Source organism: Labeo rohita, chromosome 5 (assembly GCF_022985175.1).
Source record: "Labeo rohita strain BAU-BD-2019 chromosome 5, IGBB_LRoh.1.0, whole genome shotgun sequence".
NCBI lineage: Eukaryota > Metazoa > Chordata > Actinopteri > Cypriniformes > Cyprinidae > Labeo > Labeo rohita.
The window spans coordinates 41,631,784-41,651,206 of NC_066873.1; the positions used below are offsets into that span (position 1 = coordinate 41,631,784).

General features: G+C 34.1%; 1 protein-coding gene across 1 annotated transcript; it reads left to right on the forward strand.

Annotated features, from left to right (window-relative positions):
- The first annotated feature begins 4,898 nt into the window (after positions 1-4,898).
- On the forward strand, positions 4,899-19,150 carry fgf10b (fibroblast growth factor 10b). The gene is made up of 3 exons (XM_051110337.1): positions 4,899-5,489; positions 17,246-17,349; positions 18,472-19,150. Exons 1-3 carry the CDS (start codon positions 5,171-5,173, stop codon positions 18,661-18,663), a joined length of 615 nt encoding a protein of 204 aa, XP_050966294.1. The 5' UTR covers positions 4,899-5,170; the 3' UTR covers positions 18,664-19,150.
- Positions 19,151-19,423: the final 273 nt, after the last annotated feature.

Consider the following 19,423-nt stretch of genomic DNA (forward strand, 5'->3'; position numbering starts at 1 on the left):
AAACGACAAATCAATAATCACAATACTCAGGGTCAACAAAAGGTTAACAGGGTTGAACAAACCCCAAACTCTAAGTACTAACTTGACTGTTTGCTTTTTTAGGGATGCACCGATGCACACTGGTTATCTACTAGGGATGCAACAATACAGTTAGTCCACGGTTCAATACGTACCTCAGTTTTTAACCACGGTTTTCGGTTCGGTTCGGTTCTGATATCTTGCCACTTCAGTGTGGGGTTTTTTTGGAACAAATTAACAAAATACTCCCGTTAACCTCTGTACACTAGAAAAAGTGTGGTTTAGTATATGTCTGCTTAATTTTTCTTTTGAGAGAGGTATTATTTTTTCAATTTTTACGCAAAATAGAATGGGTTTGATTCATACTGGATGCCAGAGGGTGGCCTCATGCAAAAAAAAACACTGATTACGTTCTGTTCCACCTTCTCTAATATGAATAAAAGCATCGCTATTGCTGTAACTTATTAAAAACAAGATATAACGTTAAACGTTTTGAATAACGAAATGTAAGGACAATAAACACTGCAATAATATATGGTTTATCTGTGTTCTTCAAGCCATCTCAGGTATTTTCATAAGCCATTGCTAATTGACATTGAATATGAGTATAGAATTTATTGTCTGCCTCATTCTGTGATAAGAATCCACATCAGATCACATAAGGAAGTTATTTCAAACATTCCACTGATGTTGTGAATTAAAAACAAGTTATAATGTTTTTTATAACTTTTGTTTTTATAACTCTTTTGTTGGACAACAGCTTATCATTGCATGTCATTAAAATGGAATATGCTCTGCGTGTGTTTCTTTTTCAAATATAAGCGGGGAAGCATTTCCTCATTTTAGCATGTGAAATCGTGGGCACACATACAGCAAATTCCGAGAGAAATAAAACAAGGAAGTTATTTAAATGCAAAACCGGAAAAACGCAATTCACAAGCACGTACTGAACCGTGGATGTTGTACCGAACAGTTCGATATTATATTGAGTATTGTGACATCTCTGTTATCTACACTAGTTATCTGCACTATAGAGGGTTTGCACTTATGTTACGATCTGGTGAGTTACCCAGATGCATGGCCATACTGGCGATACTCGGATGTGAACAACAGCATGGATTACATGTTTAATGTACTACTGAATACTTTGTTCTGCTAATTTATGCTATCATGGAAAAAAAATGTGTGGAAGCTGCTAAATCATATAAGGAAGGACTTGGTAAGCAGGAAAGGGTGCAATAGTTTGACAAACTAAAGTTAATAGGTGGTAAAGATACGTATGAGCAGTATTAATTAAGATGTTAAGCTAATATTTCACCTACCTGACTGGAAATTATAAGAACAGACACAAACATTGTCAAGATTCTTGTCTTGGAAATCTTGGCTCAGTTTGGCCAACCACAAATGCCTTTTGTTCCTCAGACAGTCTTTTGCACTCTTCTCCTTTATTTGTTATAGCTTTTGGCAGTATGTAATACTCCAAATGTTTTTCCCGATCTGACTGATTAGTACAGCCAAAAAATGACAATAGTTGATCATTTTCAGCAGCAATAATCAGCAAAATATGCCAGTTTCGTTCGGTTCAGTGGCTTGTTTACGTTCAGTGTCGCCAATATGGCCGACTGATGACACGTCGTGAAAAAACTCAAACACTCATTGTTTAAAAACAGCCGCTAATCATAACCGATTATATCCTGTCAATCAAAATGTATAACAAAGCAACTTACCTTTAGAAAATGTTTCTTGTGTTGAAATGCAGGGCTTTCAAAGTAAAAGTAATAATAATGCATGAAGGCAGCATCGTTAACTCAAACCGTAGTTCAAACCTGGTTGCCAGGTTGGCGGTTTTTCCATTTACAAAACATTATTTGTAATGCACCTCTCATCAAATAATCACAAAAAGCTTGGTGCTTTGTTACGTCTGCCAAGAAACAAGGTCTCAGCTTTCAAATCCTGTACGTTTTATCACAAAACTTAAAAAATAAATGCCGTTTTGGCGCTCAGCCACCTCAGTTTTAGCGGGAACTAGCATGAGTCTCTTCTTTTTCAACACAGGTTATAGCGCGAAATAAACATGAATGGACATCATAAAAGGTATTGAAAGATACAGTAAACTTACCGAAATGTATCATGTCTCTGGAATCATTCAGTGTTTCAACTGAAAGAAAGACATCAAATAAAACAGCTTGTTAACAAATGCCATTTGACTTTGTGTTTACCTCAAGAACTTTATCCAGTGTTCACAAACGCTTTTAAGTGTGCTTATAATTTAAACAAATAATGAATAAATAGCAATGAATATAATAGGCTAGCATTATTGTTAATTTTAACCTCTAATAGTATGTATGAAAGGTATTGGCAGATGCCATTCTAAATAATCTGCTGAAAATTTCATATTGTGCATTTCAACTGCATACTGACTGTTAAAAACATGAGATTTATTTTAGGTTTAAAAATATTTTACTTAAAAAAATGGTACAGATATATTGTAACAAATCATGCATTTATTTATTTTTTGTTTTGTTTTGTTAAAAAACTGTACTTACACTTTTATAAGCATGCTGTTTTTTGTAAGTCTCTCATTGGAAGTCGGGTAACTGTGCTGTTTTTTAACTGGATTTGAGGAGCATTACCGAGAGATAGATCTATCGAGATAAAACTAACCGTTAAAACCCAGATCACAGAGAAAGATAAACCTCTGGCTTCTGCACAAGTTCTCTAAATCTTTCTTATATTACATGTGGCCTGAAAAAGGAGACGGAATGCCACAATTCAATTGCACTGACTATTGCATGTTTTTCAAATAAAATCCGTGACCGTGAGATCACATAAGGGGAGGTTGTTGGTTACTGCAGCATTTGATTTTATTTGAGTTTTATCCCTGGGTTACAAAAACTAAAGCCTCCCAGAAAGCAAAGCTTGTTGCACACTCACAGCATGTTAAAATGCAGGAATGTGTGACTAGGACTGGATAAGATTTATGGCACTATGACTTTTTATGATTGCATATTTTAGGATAAAATAAACACATTAATGGTGTGATTGTAAGCCAGCCTCATTTCCAGTGAAGAATCCAGAAAGGCTTTTAGGCGGAAACAAAGCAGGAAATGCAGATAAGATAGTGATGTTTGAGAAGCCAGATAAACCAAACCACACAAGCCATTGGTCACTGGGAACACATTTCAGTTCATCAATACTCCATAAAACTGTGGGATCAGTATAATCTGTGTAGAAGTCACATAACTTTTTCCACTTTTTGAGGGCTGGAATGGAGGCGTGTTTAGCTCTTGTTTTGCATGAGGTTAAAGAGCAACAGAAAAGACAAACTGAGCTAGAACTTGCACAGCTACTGATACACAAGTGTAGTTAGAAGAATAGTTCACCTCAAAATGATTATTCACTTTTTTTTTTTTTTTGACATTCTGTGTTTTAAAACACAAAAAGCAGCATAAAATCCATATGCACTATATTACATTTTTAAGTCATATAATGGCTTTTGTGTCAGAAACATACTACACAGCTTTCTCTTTGCTGAAGCTCTGAAATTTCATTTTCTATTCCTTACATTTAAACTTGTATGTTATATTTGGCAACGTGTGAAAACCAATTGCATATCAGTTATAGGCATGACTTAGCATGAGGCTTCAGTGTGCCATTTTTCAGTTGAAACATGAATGAAATTTCAGAACTTCCTCACACAAATCTATATCATGTGGCCTTAGAGAAGTATAGCATCTAAATCATTAATTTTATAATTCGTTCATGGTGTTTTTTGTCATTTTTGCAGCTTGACATCTCCAATAACCATTTCGTTTACTCAAATAAAAAGAGAAAATTGGACATTGTCCAAATTTCAAACTTTGTGTGAGTACTGTGAGTATTTTGAACTACTTTTACACTGTTTTTACGTCTTTTTGAGGCATACTTACTATGAACTGTCACTGTATGGACAAGAGCAGCGTGATCATTCTTCAATATATCTTTTGTGTTCAACTTAAGACCAAAAGTGGTTTTATTCATTTGATTTATACAAAATAAATTACAAAAATCTGTAGAAAAGATAATTTTCTGCAAGGACATTTTCTGTTAAGTTTATAGACATTTCCTTTGACCACAACACAATGCAAAGCATAATTTAATTCACCTGTAAAATCAGTTCTTCATGTTAACACAATACATTGTGCCTTATTTTACAGACTTTTCCACAGTGTAAAACCTTGTTTAAACAGCAAAGTTAGCTCTTGGAATCTTTCTGTGATTTGAATTTCTTGTTTTGGTGCCAATTTAGAATTTTCATAATTTTGAATTTATTCAAATTATTTATTGAGTTTATTTGAATAGATCTTTTGCTTTGAAATGTTTTCTTCATTGAAAAGTTAATTAAATGCCTGTGGCTTTAATAAAATAATTCACAAACACCTTCCACAGAATAATAATGACATTTAATGTGTAACAGACAAAACCAAAATCTTCTCTTTAAGCAGTTTGCTTTAAACCACAAGATATTGTACGAGGTGAAAGGGACGTGATCCATGACGAAAAGAAAAGACAAAACATGACGATTCCAAACTTTATCAAACTAAAAGCTTCTTATCATCAGATGGGACCAATCATGAGTGGCCTCTGGTTAGATTTGTTCATCTACTCCAGCGTCTGTGCTCTCTTCCTAGTCTACTTTCAAAGAGCTCCAGATAACAGTTATTCACAAAAGCCCTATCAGACAAACCCTGCACCTACAGACCCCGAACGGAGGGAATTCTGGGGGGGGGCATGATGAGGAGGAGCAAACGCTGCGTGTGAATGTGAGAATGGAGGAAGGGACCTAGAATGACAGACAAGAAGTAGGGAGGGGTGAGGAACCGAGAGAGAGACAGCAGCATTTCTGTGAACCTCCTGGAGGTAGATCACATCAGGAGACAGGATGCAAGAAACAGGGTCATTTTGACGCACATTCCCTGGAACGCAGAAGGAATAAGTGCTGCCATGATAATCACTCCCAAATGGGATTAATAAAGCATTTTATCTTACCATCAGAAGCTTCACAGACTCGCTCCTTAACCTAATTCCACAACTTCATGCTTTCTTCACCGGACTTAAGTGGAGTTCTCTGGAGTGAGAGGCATCCATGCACATTCACTGAGCAGCATGTTCCATGAGGAGTACCATGAGGAGATGGACAGTGAGTAACAGTGTGTCTGCATGCTGGTCGGTGTGTGTCATCTATCTTCTCGCCGTCTCCGTGATCTTCGCGTCCAGCGTCACCTGTCGCAGCGCATGTTCCGTGCAGCGGGCGCTCAGGGTCTCCAACTCCTCATCCGCCCTCACCTCCACTTCTGGACGGCATGTGCGCAGCTACGTGCACCTCCAGGGGGACGTGCGCCAGCGGAAACTCTTCTCCTTCCAGAAGTTCTTCCTTAGGATTGGGAAAGACGGGAAAGTCAACGGCACCAAGAGCAAAGACGATCCCTACAGTGAGTCACGTCATAATAAATACACACCCGTTTATTCAGAATCACGTCATTAATCAGGTTTAAAGTTTAACTAATCCCGACTAAAATAAATATTTGACCTGTCTGAATGTAGCCTACAATTACTAATCATGTAGTAATATTGGTAATGGTAGTTATGAACTGTTGTCATTTAGATTTAAATTACGTCAAAACATTCTGATGTGAATAATAAGAAGAAGTAAAAGAGGATGAAGGATTATAGGCTATTCGTTTGGTTTAATTAGATTTAAACTCTATTGATTGCCTATCATATGCTTAACAGATCAATAGTTGCTGTATTGATGCATTGTTAATATATCTAAAAATATCTAAAGTTTAATGAATTCTTTTAATGGTTTAAAAGTACTATAATGCTTTTTTAATTTATAGATAGATAGATTTAGTATATGTTAGTTTATTTATGGATTTTTTCTGGATTATAGGTAAAAACATTAACTATTGTCACATGAAATCAATTATTTACAATGAAATGAATTGTGAATGAATTGAAAATGATCTAAATTCGAATTAAATCAATACATTTATCATTTAATTTTAATTTTAATCCAGAAATTAATTTAAAAATATTACTAAATGTATAATTAAATGAGTGACTTTTTATAACTTTTCATAATAAAATTGTTATTAATAGATCATTTTTAAAATTCCTCATGTGCATTCCCATATTAATCAAATGTTTTATATCATTTCTATTCTTTTCTGTCAACATTTCTATAGCCTGCAATATTTGTTAATAACTTTTGCATATGGCAAAACATTGAAAATTATGTATAAGCATGACACCTGATGCAAAACAAAACTCAGGGAGTGTGCATATTAGTACTCAAAGTGTGTTTATATTAGTACCTAAAGTGTACATATTAACACCTAAAGTGTGCATATTAGTATGTAAAATGTGCATATTAGTACTCAAAGTGTGTATATTAGTACCTAAAGTGTACATATTAGTACCTAAAGTAAGCATACTAGTACCTAAAGTATAAATATTAGTATCTAAAGTGCGCATACTAGTACTTAAAGTGTGCATATTAGCACATAAACAGTGCATTTTAGTACCTAAAGTGTACATACTAGTACCTAAAGTGTGCATACTTGTACTTTTCCATAATAAAATTCCTCATGTGCATTCCCACATAAATCAAATGTTTTGTAGCATTTTTATTCTTTTCTGTCAACATTTATGTAGCCTGCAATATTTGTTAGTAACTTTTTGCAAATGGCAAATCACTGCAAATTATATGTAAGCAAAACACCTGATGCAAAACTAAATTCAGGGAGCAGGCTGTTTTGTCTTAATGAACCACACAGGAATAATATTACTAATATTTAAACCTCATGAATGAAATTAGCTGCTCAAATAAACCAAACAAATTTAATGGGCCGTTAAGGAATGGTGCTGTTGGCTGCAATATCCTTCTAAATGCATAATTGTGTCCTGACACCCAGAAACCTGAGAGCAATTAACCCACATATTGCCGTAAATGTTTCCCCTGACACAGCAAAGGAGGAAACACATCCTTTATACTGTGATCAAAGGTTAAGCTTATGTTTGCAATGGCTATATATACCTAACAGAGTCATGGATTTGTTATTAGATCGTGTTTGGTTTGTTTTCAAATATTATGAGCCTATCAGCGAGATGCACAATGTGTTTTCTGTGTTTTACGCAGAACAAGTTAATTAGCCATTACTCATATGGAGCCCATGTGCAGATAAGGGTCTTCCTGTTTCCTCTGCGTGTGTGTGTTTGTGTTTGTCTGGTGTCTCGCACTGACATCCCTTCCTTTTTAAGGCCACGGGGCATCTTGATTTAGGCGTGTGTGGCTGTTGTGTCTGGTGCTTTTTAAATCAAACTTTCTTTTTAATGTCTTAGTTGTTTCTCATAGACAGCAATGAGATGTCTGGTACTTCTCAGATTTTTCCTTTCACAAAAAGAGCCCAGGATGTCTCCTTTTGTCAAGAGAGATCTCAACAAGGTCTCAAACTGTGCTGAGATATCTCAAAGCTGTGACTGGGGCGGTGCCTTTTTAAAAAGTACATCTTTGTACCTAAAGGGTTCCATGAGGGTAACTTAAAGGTTCATATTAGTACCTAAAGTGTGTGTATTATTACATAAAGTCTCTATATTAGTAAATAAAGTGAGCATATTAGTGCATAAAGTGTACATATTAGTACCTAATGTGAGCATGTTAGTGCCTAGAGTGTACATATAAGTACTTAAAGTGTGCATACTAGTACCTAAAGTGAGCATACTACTACCTAAAGTGTACATATTAGTACCTAAAGTGAGCATATTAGTATCTAAAGTATGCATATTAGTACCTAAAATGTGGATACTAGTATCTAAACTGTGCATACTATAATAATCTTATAATAATAATATTTATTTTCGATAGGGCCTGTTATTTCTCAAAGTGCTTTACATAAACAAATAAAACATCAAACTACACCATATAAAATTATTTTAAAAAACAAAAAAAGAAAACATACATTCAAAACACTTAACAATAAAACAATAAAATTATATAAAATTTATTAAAAAATGTAAGTAAAAACTACCCTAAAGAAATGAGTACCTAAAGTGTGTATACTAGTACCCAAAGTGTGCATATTAGTATCTACAGCGTGCATACTAGTACCTAAAGTGTGCATATTGGTACTCAAAGTGTACATTTTAGTATCTAAAGTGCATATATTAGTACCTAAAGTGTGCATACTAAATCCTAAAGTGTGCATATTAGTACTCAAAGTTTGTATATTAGTACCTGAAGTGTGCACATTAGTATCTAAAGTGTGCATACTAGTACCTAAAGTGAGTATACTACTACCTAAAATGTATATGTTAGTACCTAAAGTGTGCATATTAGTACCTAAAATCTGCATGTTAGTATCTAAAGTGTGCATGCTAGAACCTAAAGTGTGCATACTAGTGCCTAAAGTGTGCATATTAGTACTCAAAGTGTGTATATTAGTACCTGAAGTGTACACGTTAGTATCTAAAGTGTGCATGTACCTAAAGTGTACATATAGTAACTGAAGTGTACATATTAGTACCTAAAGTGTGCATACTAGTGTCTAAAAGTGTGCATATTAGCACTTAAAGTGTGTATATTAGTATCTAAAGTGTGCATATTAGTACTCAAAGTGGACATATTAATACCTAAAGTGAGCATATTAGTAGGCTACCTAAAGTGTACATAGTAGTACTTAGTGTAAATATTAGTATCTAAAGTGTCTGTATTAGTATCTAAAGTGTGCATAATTGTACCTAAAGTGTGCATACTAGTGCCTAAAGTGTGCATATTAGTACCTAAAATGTACAAAAGTCTACCTTTTGAAAAGGTACGTCCCAGTGACAACTTTTGTATTTTTTTTTTCTGAGTGTAGTGAGAGTATATGACAACTATTCACTCATTTGTGTCTTATTTCTTCTTTTAGGGGAAAAAATAATGAAACATAATGGAAAGTATTTTGAGCTATAAAAGAGCAACCTCTAAGCAATAAAAGTTTGATTTGACCTTTTTAGCCTCTATTTTGAACACAGTTTTTGTATAAAAGTTTTATTAAAATCTTTTTTTCTAAACAGTCAAGAAAGTGAACACTCCGATTGCAATATTAGTTCATCTGAGATCAGCATGGAAATGTACCAGCCAGCTGAGTTGTCCCTGTTAGGGGGCAACGTGTGTTTGCCTAGCATCAGACATCACTGTGACATCTGGCTGTGTAAACATGTAATCAAGCCCTCAGAGGTGATCAGGCGTTGAGAGGAAATGTCTGTCAGATCTATGCGTGTGTGTGTCAGTTTCCTTCTGATAGTCTCATCTGTGATAAAACAACAGACACACAGCACCCAACCAGACTATGCAAACTACACCCAGCTAAAATCAAACATCATCAGCAATCATCAGGTGATCAGACCCATTCCGCCTGCTGGATGATAAAACTCACACTGCCAAAAAAAAAAAAGAAAAACCATGATGTCAGTGTGTTTTAAATTGGTAAGCTTTTATGTTTAATGAGCAAATATGAATGTTAAACTAAACATACATGGATCTCTATAGCTCTGTTCCATTTTAACTCTGTCTTTCTGAATTTCACAACTCATTTATTCACAAGCGAGTAGCTAATTTAAGCAGTGTACAGCACAGCTGGTTGCTCTTATGTCTATAGGAGTGAGCTTACAGTGTGTGTCAGGAACAGCAGCAGTAATACACATGTTCTCACTTAACTGCTTTCAACTTTAACCAGCCCTAAAGAGCCTCTTGAGAGACTCAAACATCACATTTGGTTAAAGTTCCTGACGGTGAGAACGAGCAAAACAAATGTGACAGCGATCAACATGTGATCCCAGAGGAACATGTTACTGCTCCACCATATCAACTTTATCTCAGATGTTTATCCTGAAGGAAGTAAAAATAGGCACAAATGAGACAATTGTTGACACACGGTACAAGTACAGCACTATAAAATGTGGAATTTGCAAGAAATGTTTGAAAACACTTTTACGCACACCAAGGCTGCATACACTTAATTAAAAAAAATACAGTAAAAACAGTAATATTGTGAAATATTATTACAATTTAAAAGAACTGCTTTTTATTGTAATATATTTTAAAATGTAATTTATTCCTGTGATGCAAAGCTCAATTTTCAGCATCATTACTCCTGTCTTCAGTGTCACATGATCCTTCAGAAATCATTCTGTGGTGATCTGCATAAACATTTCTTCTTATTATCACTGTTTAAAACAGTTATCCTGCATATATTTATTTATATTTATATATATTTATAGTGCATTACATCCATGCGAGTTAGAAACAGTGCAGCTACTGTTAGTCTGCAGGCAGAATTTCATGAATGGCGTGATGTGAATATCGCCAGCGACACATCAAAGGTGAGCGTCTTTTACGTTCAGCAATGGGCTCCTACAAAAGAATAATCCTCGGCGGGTGAAATTACACTAGTCTTTATAACGCAGATCCAGTGTTGGTGGAAATGGATACTGCAGTAGTGATGCTGTCCTTAGGCAAGACATGATTTGGGAAACACTGGCCTTTGTGCTGCTGAATGATGTCACGCGTTTGAAAAGACACCGCTGGCTGGGAAAAACACAAACAATGGGCTTGTGAGGGACGTGACATCATTCTGATGACCATGATGCACAACTTTAGCAGCTCATCTCACAAATGTATGAATGAATATGTTTTTCCAGAAAACTTTAGATGCAGGCCATTGTGTTATTGTAAATGTATCATAGTTTCCACAAAAATATGAAGCAGCATGACTGTTTTGAACATTTATAATCAGACATTCTTGAGCAGCAAATAAGCATATCAGAATGATTTCTGAAGGATCATGTGACACTGAAAACTGGAGTAATAATGCTGAAAATTCAGCTTTGCATCACAGGAATAAATTACATTTTACAATATATTCTAATAGAAATATTAGAAATATTGTGCTAATAGCACAGGGTATTTCTTTCATTAAAATTACATTAACCAACACCAACCTTTAAAAACGGTAATGTATCTCTAGTGAAACATAAATATACTAAAATGTATTTAAAATACATTCATTTCATGCTAACTATACTACAAATACATTTACACATTATGTACTTAATAAAAATACCCTGCAATTGTACTTTTAGTATACTAAACTGGTATATTTAAAGTCTGCTAAATTGGAACAACTAATTTTGTACTTAATGCACTTTAATTGTGCAAAAGTAGTGCTGACATCCAACTAAAGATATACTTAAGTATATTTGACTGCTAAAGTGGAACTATTGCAAGTATACTTTAGGTTCACTTTAAATATTTTGCATTAAAAGACCAGTATTATTTAAAGATCATACAATCCTCATCAGTAGTGACATTAAAACATATTTTAGGCTTAATTTTAAGAAATGTGCATTGTGCACAAGTAGTATTTATTTTGAGTTAAATTACAATTTTTATATCAGCAAGTCTTGAGCGATATTTCAGTAAAAATGTGTATTAGACTTGAACTATATTAGTATAAAATAAATGCATTTTTAAATCTATTATTTCTTTACTAGGGATGAAAAGCAATTATTATGGGTCACATCAGGTATAAAAACATCCTTAATTCTGAAACGTGGTTTGTCTTTTATCTTTTATCAAGAAGAGTCTATGAAGCAACTTTAGAACTCCTAATTTTCAAAATTGTTTTGCAATCAGTTTTGTTTATTTTTGTTGTCATTTATTTACTTGTTTTTGTCCTGTTTCATATCCTATTTCACATCCAGAAATACGTCAATAAATAAATAAATAAACAAAAGTTTCATGTCAACTAGGTAGCAACAGTACATTTCATTTCTTTTTTTACAAATTAATTTTTCTGTGTACAGCTGTAACAACATTTGGAATGTTACTAGATTTAAACTGGTTGAACGTCTCACAATAGATTTTAGCATTATTTTTTACGCTAAAACAGTTAGACATTGAAAACTACAACTTTGCTGGTGTCCTACACTGTGTATGCCAGATTGAATTGTATGTAAAAGTCCTGAGGAATTGAATCAGACTAATGATTATAGCGCTGTGGGGGTGTTTAACGCAGCGTCTGGTCTGTCCTTGTGAGAGACTCCAACAGATTTATGAGCTTTTATGGGGATTCCAGTGTAAAGCTGTCCCACGTGTATCCTGATGCTGTTTGATAAAGCAGGAGTCTGCTGTCTGTCTGACTAGAATGGTGTTTGATGCTAATAATGGCTCATGCTAACTAAACCACATGCTAAAAAAGACAGTTAGTGAAACAAATACAGTGAAGTTTATCTATGCACTGCATTAAGAGTGTCACTTGGGTAAAAATTAGACAGGTTTGAACTAAAATGGTACTAGCATAGTATTTAAAAAAAATACATTGGCGTACCATAGAATTACCATATTTCTGTTGTTTTTGTTTTTCAACAACAAAATAATATATATATATATATATATATATATATATATATTATACATGTACAGTGGTAATACAATGTCTTGTTGTTTTGTCTTTACATATACTAAATTATTTTTTTAACAGTGGCAATAGCGTGTTTTTAACATATATAGTGGCAATACCGTGTTTTTTAATGTGTACTGAAGCAATACCATTTTTTTAACATGTACAGTGGTAATACTGTTTTTTAACATACAGTGCCAATAAAGTTTTTTTTTTTAAGATGCACAGTGGTAATACTATGTTTTTTAACGTACTGTGGCAATAACGTCTTTTTTTTAACATGTACAGTGGTAATACTATTTTTTTAACATACAACAGCAATACCATGTTTTTTTTAACATGTACAGTGGCAATACCATGGTTTTTTAAAACATGCAGAGTGGTAATGCAATGTTTTTTTAACATGTACAGTGGTAATACCATGTTTTTTTTTAACATGTGCATTGGTAATACCATGATTTTTTAAACATGTACACTGGTAATACCATGTTTTTTTAACATGTACAGTGGCAAAACCATGTTTTCTTTAAATATGTACAGTGGCAATACCATGTTTTTCAAACATATGCAGTAGCAATACCATGATTTTTTAAACATGTACATTGGTAATACCATGTTTTTTTTAACACATACAGTGGCAATACAATGTTTTTTTTTAAACATGTACAGTGGCAATACCATGTTTTTAACATGTACAGTGGCAATACCTTGTTTTTTAACATGTGCATTGGTAATACCATATTTTTAACATCTACAGTGGCAATACCATGATTTTTTAAACATGTACGTTGGTAATACCATGTTTTTAACATGTATAGTGCCAATACCATGTTTTTTTACATGTACAGTGGCAATACCATGTTTTTAACATGTGCGGTGGCAATACCATGTTTTTAACATGTACAGTGGCAATACCATGTTTTTTTAAACATGTGCATTGGTAATACCATGTTTTTTTAGAATGTGCAGTTGCAATACCATGTATTTTTTAACATGTACAGGGGTAAAACCATGTTTTTGTTATTTTTCTCAACAAATACTAAATTATATTTTAACATGTACAGTGTTAGTACCATGTTTTTTAAAATATACATATTTTTTGTTATTGTTTTCTCAACATACTAAATTGTATTTTTAACATGTGCAGTGGTAATACCACTTTTTGTTTGTTTTTCTTGTTGTTTTTCGCAACATATACTAGGGTAAATCTAGGGCAATTTTTAACATGTACAGTGGTAATACTGTGTTTTTTGTTGTTTTTTCCCAACATACTATGGTGAATCATAGTGGTAATACCATTTATTATTTATTGCACAATATATGCAAAGCTAGACATTTTTTTAAAACATGTACAGTGTTAATGGTTTTTGGACACTGTAAGTACTTATTTTGCTTATTTATATGCTAGGAAAGACTACATATCAGTTGTAGCAGAATGGTTTATTTGTTGCATCTGAACCATAGTCCACTATCATGTCTTCAAACATCCTCTTTGTAGTTGTCGCAGGAAGCAGTCAGGACGCTTCAGGCATGAGCCGGACGTACAGGAGACCACCAGTACGGTGCAAGATCGCTGCCATGTGTGCCACAGATGGCTTCACAACTCCACAACACAATAAAATCAGCGCCAACGCCTCAATATCAGTGACACATAGGCATGATGCAATGATTTGCGCAATGCTGTTTTCCTCGCCCTAAAAAAATACAACTGTTTATTTTGCTTTTTTAGGCACCAGACATAATGCCAGCACACAAAAAAACAGTCGGTTTTGGCAGAGTGCTGTGGAAAATGCATGTCTGCACAAACAACTGCAAGCCAACGATGCAGCGTTTAGTAACATGCAGCAGAGCGTGACGTGCTCGGGAAAGCAAGAAAAACCAGCAAATAAGCCCAGTTTAAACTTGACCTCCTGGTGTGCTGCTCGACATCTGCTGAGGTTTTTCTCCATTTCGGTCGCTCTCACAGGTGTTTGGCTTGTATGAGTTAAATGGAGGTGGGATTACAAACACATTTACTGTAATGGCTTGGCTTGTTCTCCAAGCTCTCTTTTGTGGTTAGTTAAGTGTGGCCTCGCTGACATGGAACTTCAAAGCGAGGCTTTATATAGAAATTAGCGCTATTTTTTGTCGTTTTTAGAAATAGTAATGTCATCAAAACTATGAAATGACACGAATAGACATATGGGAATTATGTAATGTCCAAAAAAAAAAAAAAATAAAATACTGTTTCAGTCTTTATACCTCAAAAATTTCACATTTAATTCAATATGTTACTTGCCATTTAATTGTAATTATTAGTAAAATTTACAAACAGTTCCTGAGTGAAAATTGTTTGTACACCAAGTTTTCAGTTTGATACTATTACAGTTTTTAATAATAGTTTATATATATATATATATATATATATATATATATATATATATATATATATATATTAACATTTTTTTTTTTTCAAATTGTATTTATTAATTTATTTATTTTTTCATTAATTTTTAGTTTTAGTTATTTTAGTATCAAGTTACCTTGGATGTACCTGGTTCTGGTTGATGTGTATGTGTGTGGTACAAACATATGGCAGGCGGACATGCATGTACGTCAGCCTTGTATTTATGCTTCACATGAACATGTTGGTGGTTCGGGCCTGAATGTGTGTGTGTGGGAGCTTCATTGAGGCTCCGGTCTGCTGTCGTCTCTCTCGTCTTTGATCACTGATCATTGAAGCTTCTCTAATCCGTCTCACTGTCATCCTGTCTGTGTTGTTCCTTCCTTTCATGCTTTCATCCCAGCGCTGAGAGGACACAGAGCACTCAGATAGTTTTACCGTCTCACTTGATACCTGCAACCTGAAACCCCAATGGAGCCACTTCACACACGCACACACACACGTACACGGACAGATGAGTGCACACACTACCTGCGCACACATTCGCTTGGTCATATTCACAAATAATGCTGATACAGTATGGGTATTTTTTATTGTTATGGCCAAAAATCGAGTTGATTACCAGTGTTAAAAAACATATTTTAAACACTTAAGTTGAATATTACATTCTACTGAGGGACTCATATGCAACTATTACAGAAGGTTCAAATGCTCACTGATGCTCCAGAAGGAAACACAATGTGGTGAAAACTTTTGAACAGCATGAAGATGCGTACATTTTTCTTATTTTGCCTAAATATCATATTTTGTCATTTAGTACTGCCCTTCAAGAAGCTATAGAAGATACTTACATGTTTCCCAGAAGACAAAATAAGTAAAATTTACCCTTATCTTCAAATTCAAAAAAAATTCACCCCCTGCTCTTAATGCATAGTTTTTCCATCTGGAGCATTTGAAACTTCTGTAATAGTTGCATATGAGTACCTCAGTTGTCCTCAGTGTCAAAAGATGGATCTCAAAATCATACAGTCATTGTTGGAAAGGGTTCAAATACACAAATATGCTGAAAAAACAAAGAATTTGTGGGACCTGAAGGATTTTTCTGAGGAACAGCAGGCAGTTTAACTGTTCACGACAAACAAGAGACTCATGAACAACTATCACTAAACAAAAAAACACAGCTGTGGATCATTCAGGTAACAACACAGTATTAAGAATCAAACCTATGTAAACTTTTGAACAGGGTCATTTTTATAAATTCAACTAATATTTTCTCTTTTTGACTATATGTAAATGTTTATTATGTGAAATATCTTGTTCAGGTCAGTAATAAATAAAAAATAACATGCATTTTGTATGATCACTGTTATTTTGGTAAAATAATTAACATTTTGCAGATTCTGCAAGTGTATTTAAACTTTTGACTTCACACAAATGGACAAACATTTAAAACAAAAGTTGATCTTTCACAGCTGCTAATTATCTGCATCCATTATCCGCTTAATCAAACTGATACTGATAATTATGAAAAACGAATATTGACTGATAGTGATGTGCTCACTGATATACAGTATCACATATAAAGACATGCATACAAACATTTAACTTAGCCACAGCAGACAGGAGTGATTTTGAGAGAAATACAAACACAGATCTGTGAGTAGCTGCACAGAGGAAGTTTCCAGTGCATCTTCCTCTTCGTAGGGGGGCAGCAGAACTGTTTTGAGTGGCAACTTTAGCTGTCATGATAGAAGCATCTTTCGACACATTTGCACTGATCAAAGGGCAGCCGCAGCAAACCCCCCGCAACTCCAGCCGCAGGGTTCACACCCACAGCCGCTGGGGTTATCAGGCTCCGATAGCCAGGCGTCACATGCGCCCATGTGAGAGAGAGAGAGAGTGTGTGTGTGTTCGCTGTTTTAGGAGCTGAATTAAAATGCGCAAATGAGCAAAGGTCAACCAAAACTGTAATTTCACCTCTGACCTCTACACACAAACAAACACATTATTTCATTTTTTCGCCAAAAACATTATTTCTTTAAAGAGTTTTTAAAGCACAACCAGAAAAATTTGAACATTTAAGGACTTTTTGCATGTGCATGGTTTCAAGATGTTGCTCTAAATCTGAACTAAAACTACAATTAAAATGATTTAAAAATTGTTAACATTTAACCTAAATAGCAATATTAACAAAACAACTAATAAAAATGACTAAAGCACATGACAAAATTACTAAACATTAAACGAAGATCAAAATGAAAACTGAAAATATGTATTTTAAAACACTTCTTAAGCAGGATTTGCACTTTTCAAATGAAAGCCTCCATTTTTACATTAATAGATAATATGTTGTGTATTTCAGGTATTCTGGAGATCACCTCAGTGGATGTTGGGATCGTTGCCATCAGAGGTATTGGCAGTAACCTTTACCTGGCTATCAATAAGAAGGGAGAACTTTATGGAGCGGTGAGTATCAACCTCAAAACTATTCATAAAAATATAGAAATGACTAAGCAATTTAATCCAGGGGTTTTCAACAGAGATTAAAGGGATATCTAGGGTCCACAAGGGGGTGCTGGTGAATAAAATAAAATAAAATACAATAAAATAAAAATTACAAATGAATTACAGTCAAACTAAAATTTATTCAGACACAGATTATTATCATGTGAGAAATTATTATTGTGTCAGATCAAATGTTTGGTCCCAAATTTTTATCAATTTTACTGGTAGGCCACTGTATGAAGGATTTTGGATATAAAATGTCAAACTGAACTATATAAACTATATCCATAAATCAACTATAGTTGATTGTCCTAATTATAAAAAAATTATATCTGGTGTCTGAATAATTTTTGGCTTGACTGTATGTATGTATGTATGTGTCTGTCTATATATATATAGGATTATTTATTAAATAAATAAATAAGGGGTTATTACAGTTTTACTACACTAGTTGTTTTTTTACAATTATTATTACATTGTTATTGCATTTTTTGTTCTGCTATTTGTTTATAGTTTATATTTCTCTTAATATAACGATAATATTTTTTCACATATTTATATTATTGCTGTTTTTCACAGTATAAATAGGACTCCATATACAGAAATGTGCAGCTTATATTTTAGGTGTCTCACAATGAGTACCAAAACATTTAAAAAACACTTTTTAATTACACCTGCTCAAAAAAAAAAAAAAAAAAAAAAAAAAACATGAACGTGTAATTTATGCAGGACTCTATATTATCATTGGTCAAATAAAAACATAGCCCCGCCCCACACTCATTGGTTGAGACTGTGTTGCAGTAGTTTGAATTCTTACAGTCATTGTGTTGACTAAATTCTTACAGTCCCATTTTTGAGGGAAAATATAGAAATTGCTTATTTATTTTAGCATTACACAAGTGAATCCATTTAAATGGTTTCTAGCTGCTCCAAGATTGCAAACAAAAGACGGTCCGAGCAGGTCTAGATGATTAATCAGATGGATAGCTAGTGTATTTACATCTGGTTAAAGCTGACAAACCACCTTAGGCATCTTTTAAAAACCAGCAGAAATGTAATAACTCTTCATTTCGTGCATTTCAGAGAAACTATGATATAAACTGCCGTCTGAAGGAGCGCATCGAGGAGAACGGGTATAACACATATGCATCTGCCGAATGGAAGAACAATAACCGGCAGATGTTTGTAGGTCTGAGCGCTCGTGGAAGGCCTCTGCGTGGGAGAAAAAACCGCAGGAAGAACACAGCTACACACTTCTTACCCATATTGGTGTGACTTTTGTTCATAATGCTGATGGGATGGAGAGAGATCGGTGATAAAGACTTTGTCCACATGCGACTCTCCTTTGGGATGGTTCAGTGTTTGCTCTTTGGTTCTTGGCACTAGATGAAATTTTATCTTTATGCCATTTGATATTAAATGGTAAACATTCATCAGTGCAGGCTTTCATTTCCATTGTGCATCATTCCGGTAATCTAAAATTATGGATTATGTGTGCAAGAGTTTTCTCTTTCATAGGAAGATGTGTCTAAGAAAGTCTGCTTTCATTACTTTCTAATGGACATGAACATCTTGTAGGACTGGCTCTGAGGCTGCATGCATCGCATGGAGAAAGAGATAATGGGGATGTATATGGGAAATTTGTATCTTCTGAAAACTGTTTTGGACTGCTTTGAAGTAAATAAATTATTTATTTGTATTGTATTTAAATAAAATACTCTAAAAAACATATTAAAAGCATATAAAATGGATAACCTCTAATCCTGTGAAATAAAGTCTATTTTGTTATCCTCCTGCAGAGCAGCTTGTGATGTGTTTTATGTTCACAAGAAGCAAAACTGAGGGTGAAACACAAAATCAAAAGAAAAAAGATAAGAAATTATATTTTGCATTAAGTTTAAAGGTTCAAACTTTTTTAAATTAATTTTTGTGCGTGTATTGCATTGCAACATTACTTTCATAATAATTAGGCATGATCTCATAATGCGTCTAGAAGTTATACTATAAACATTTCTTTTCTTTTTTTTTTTAATTT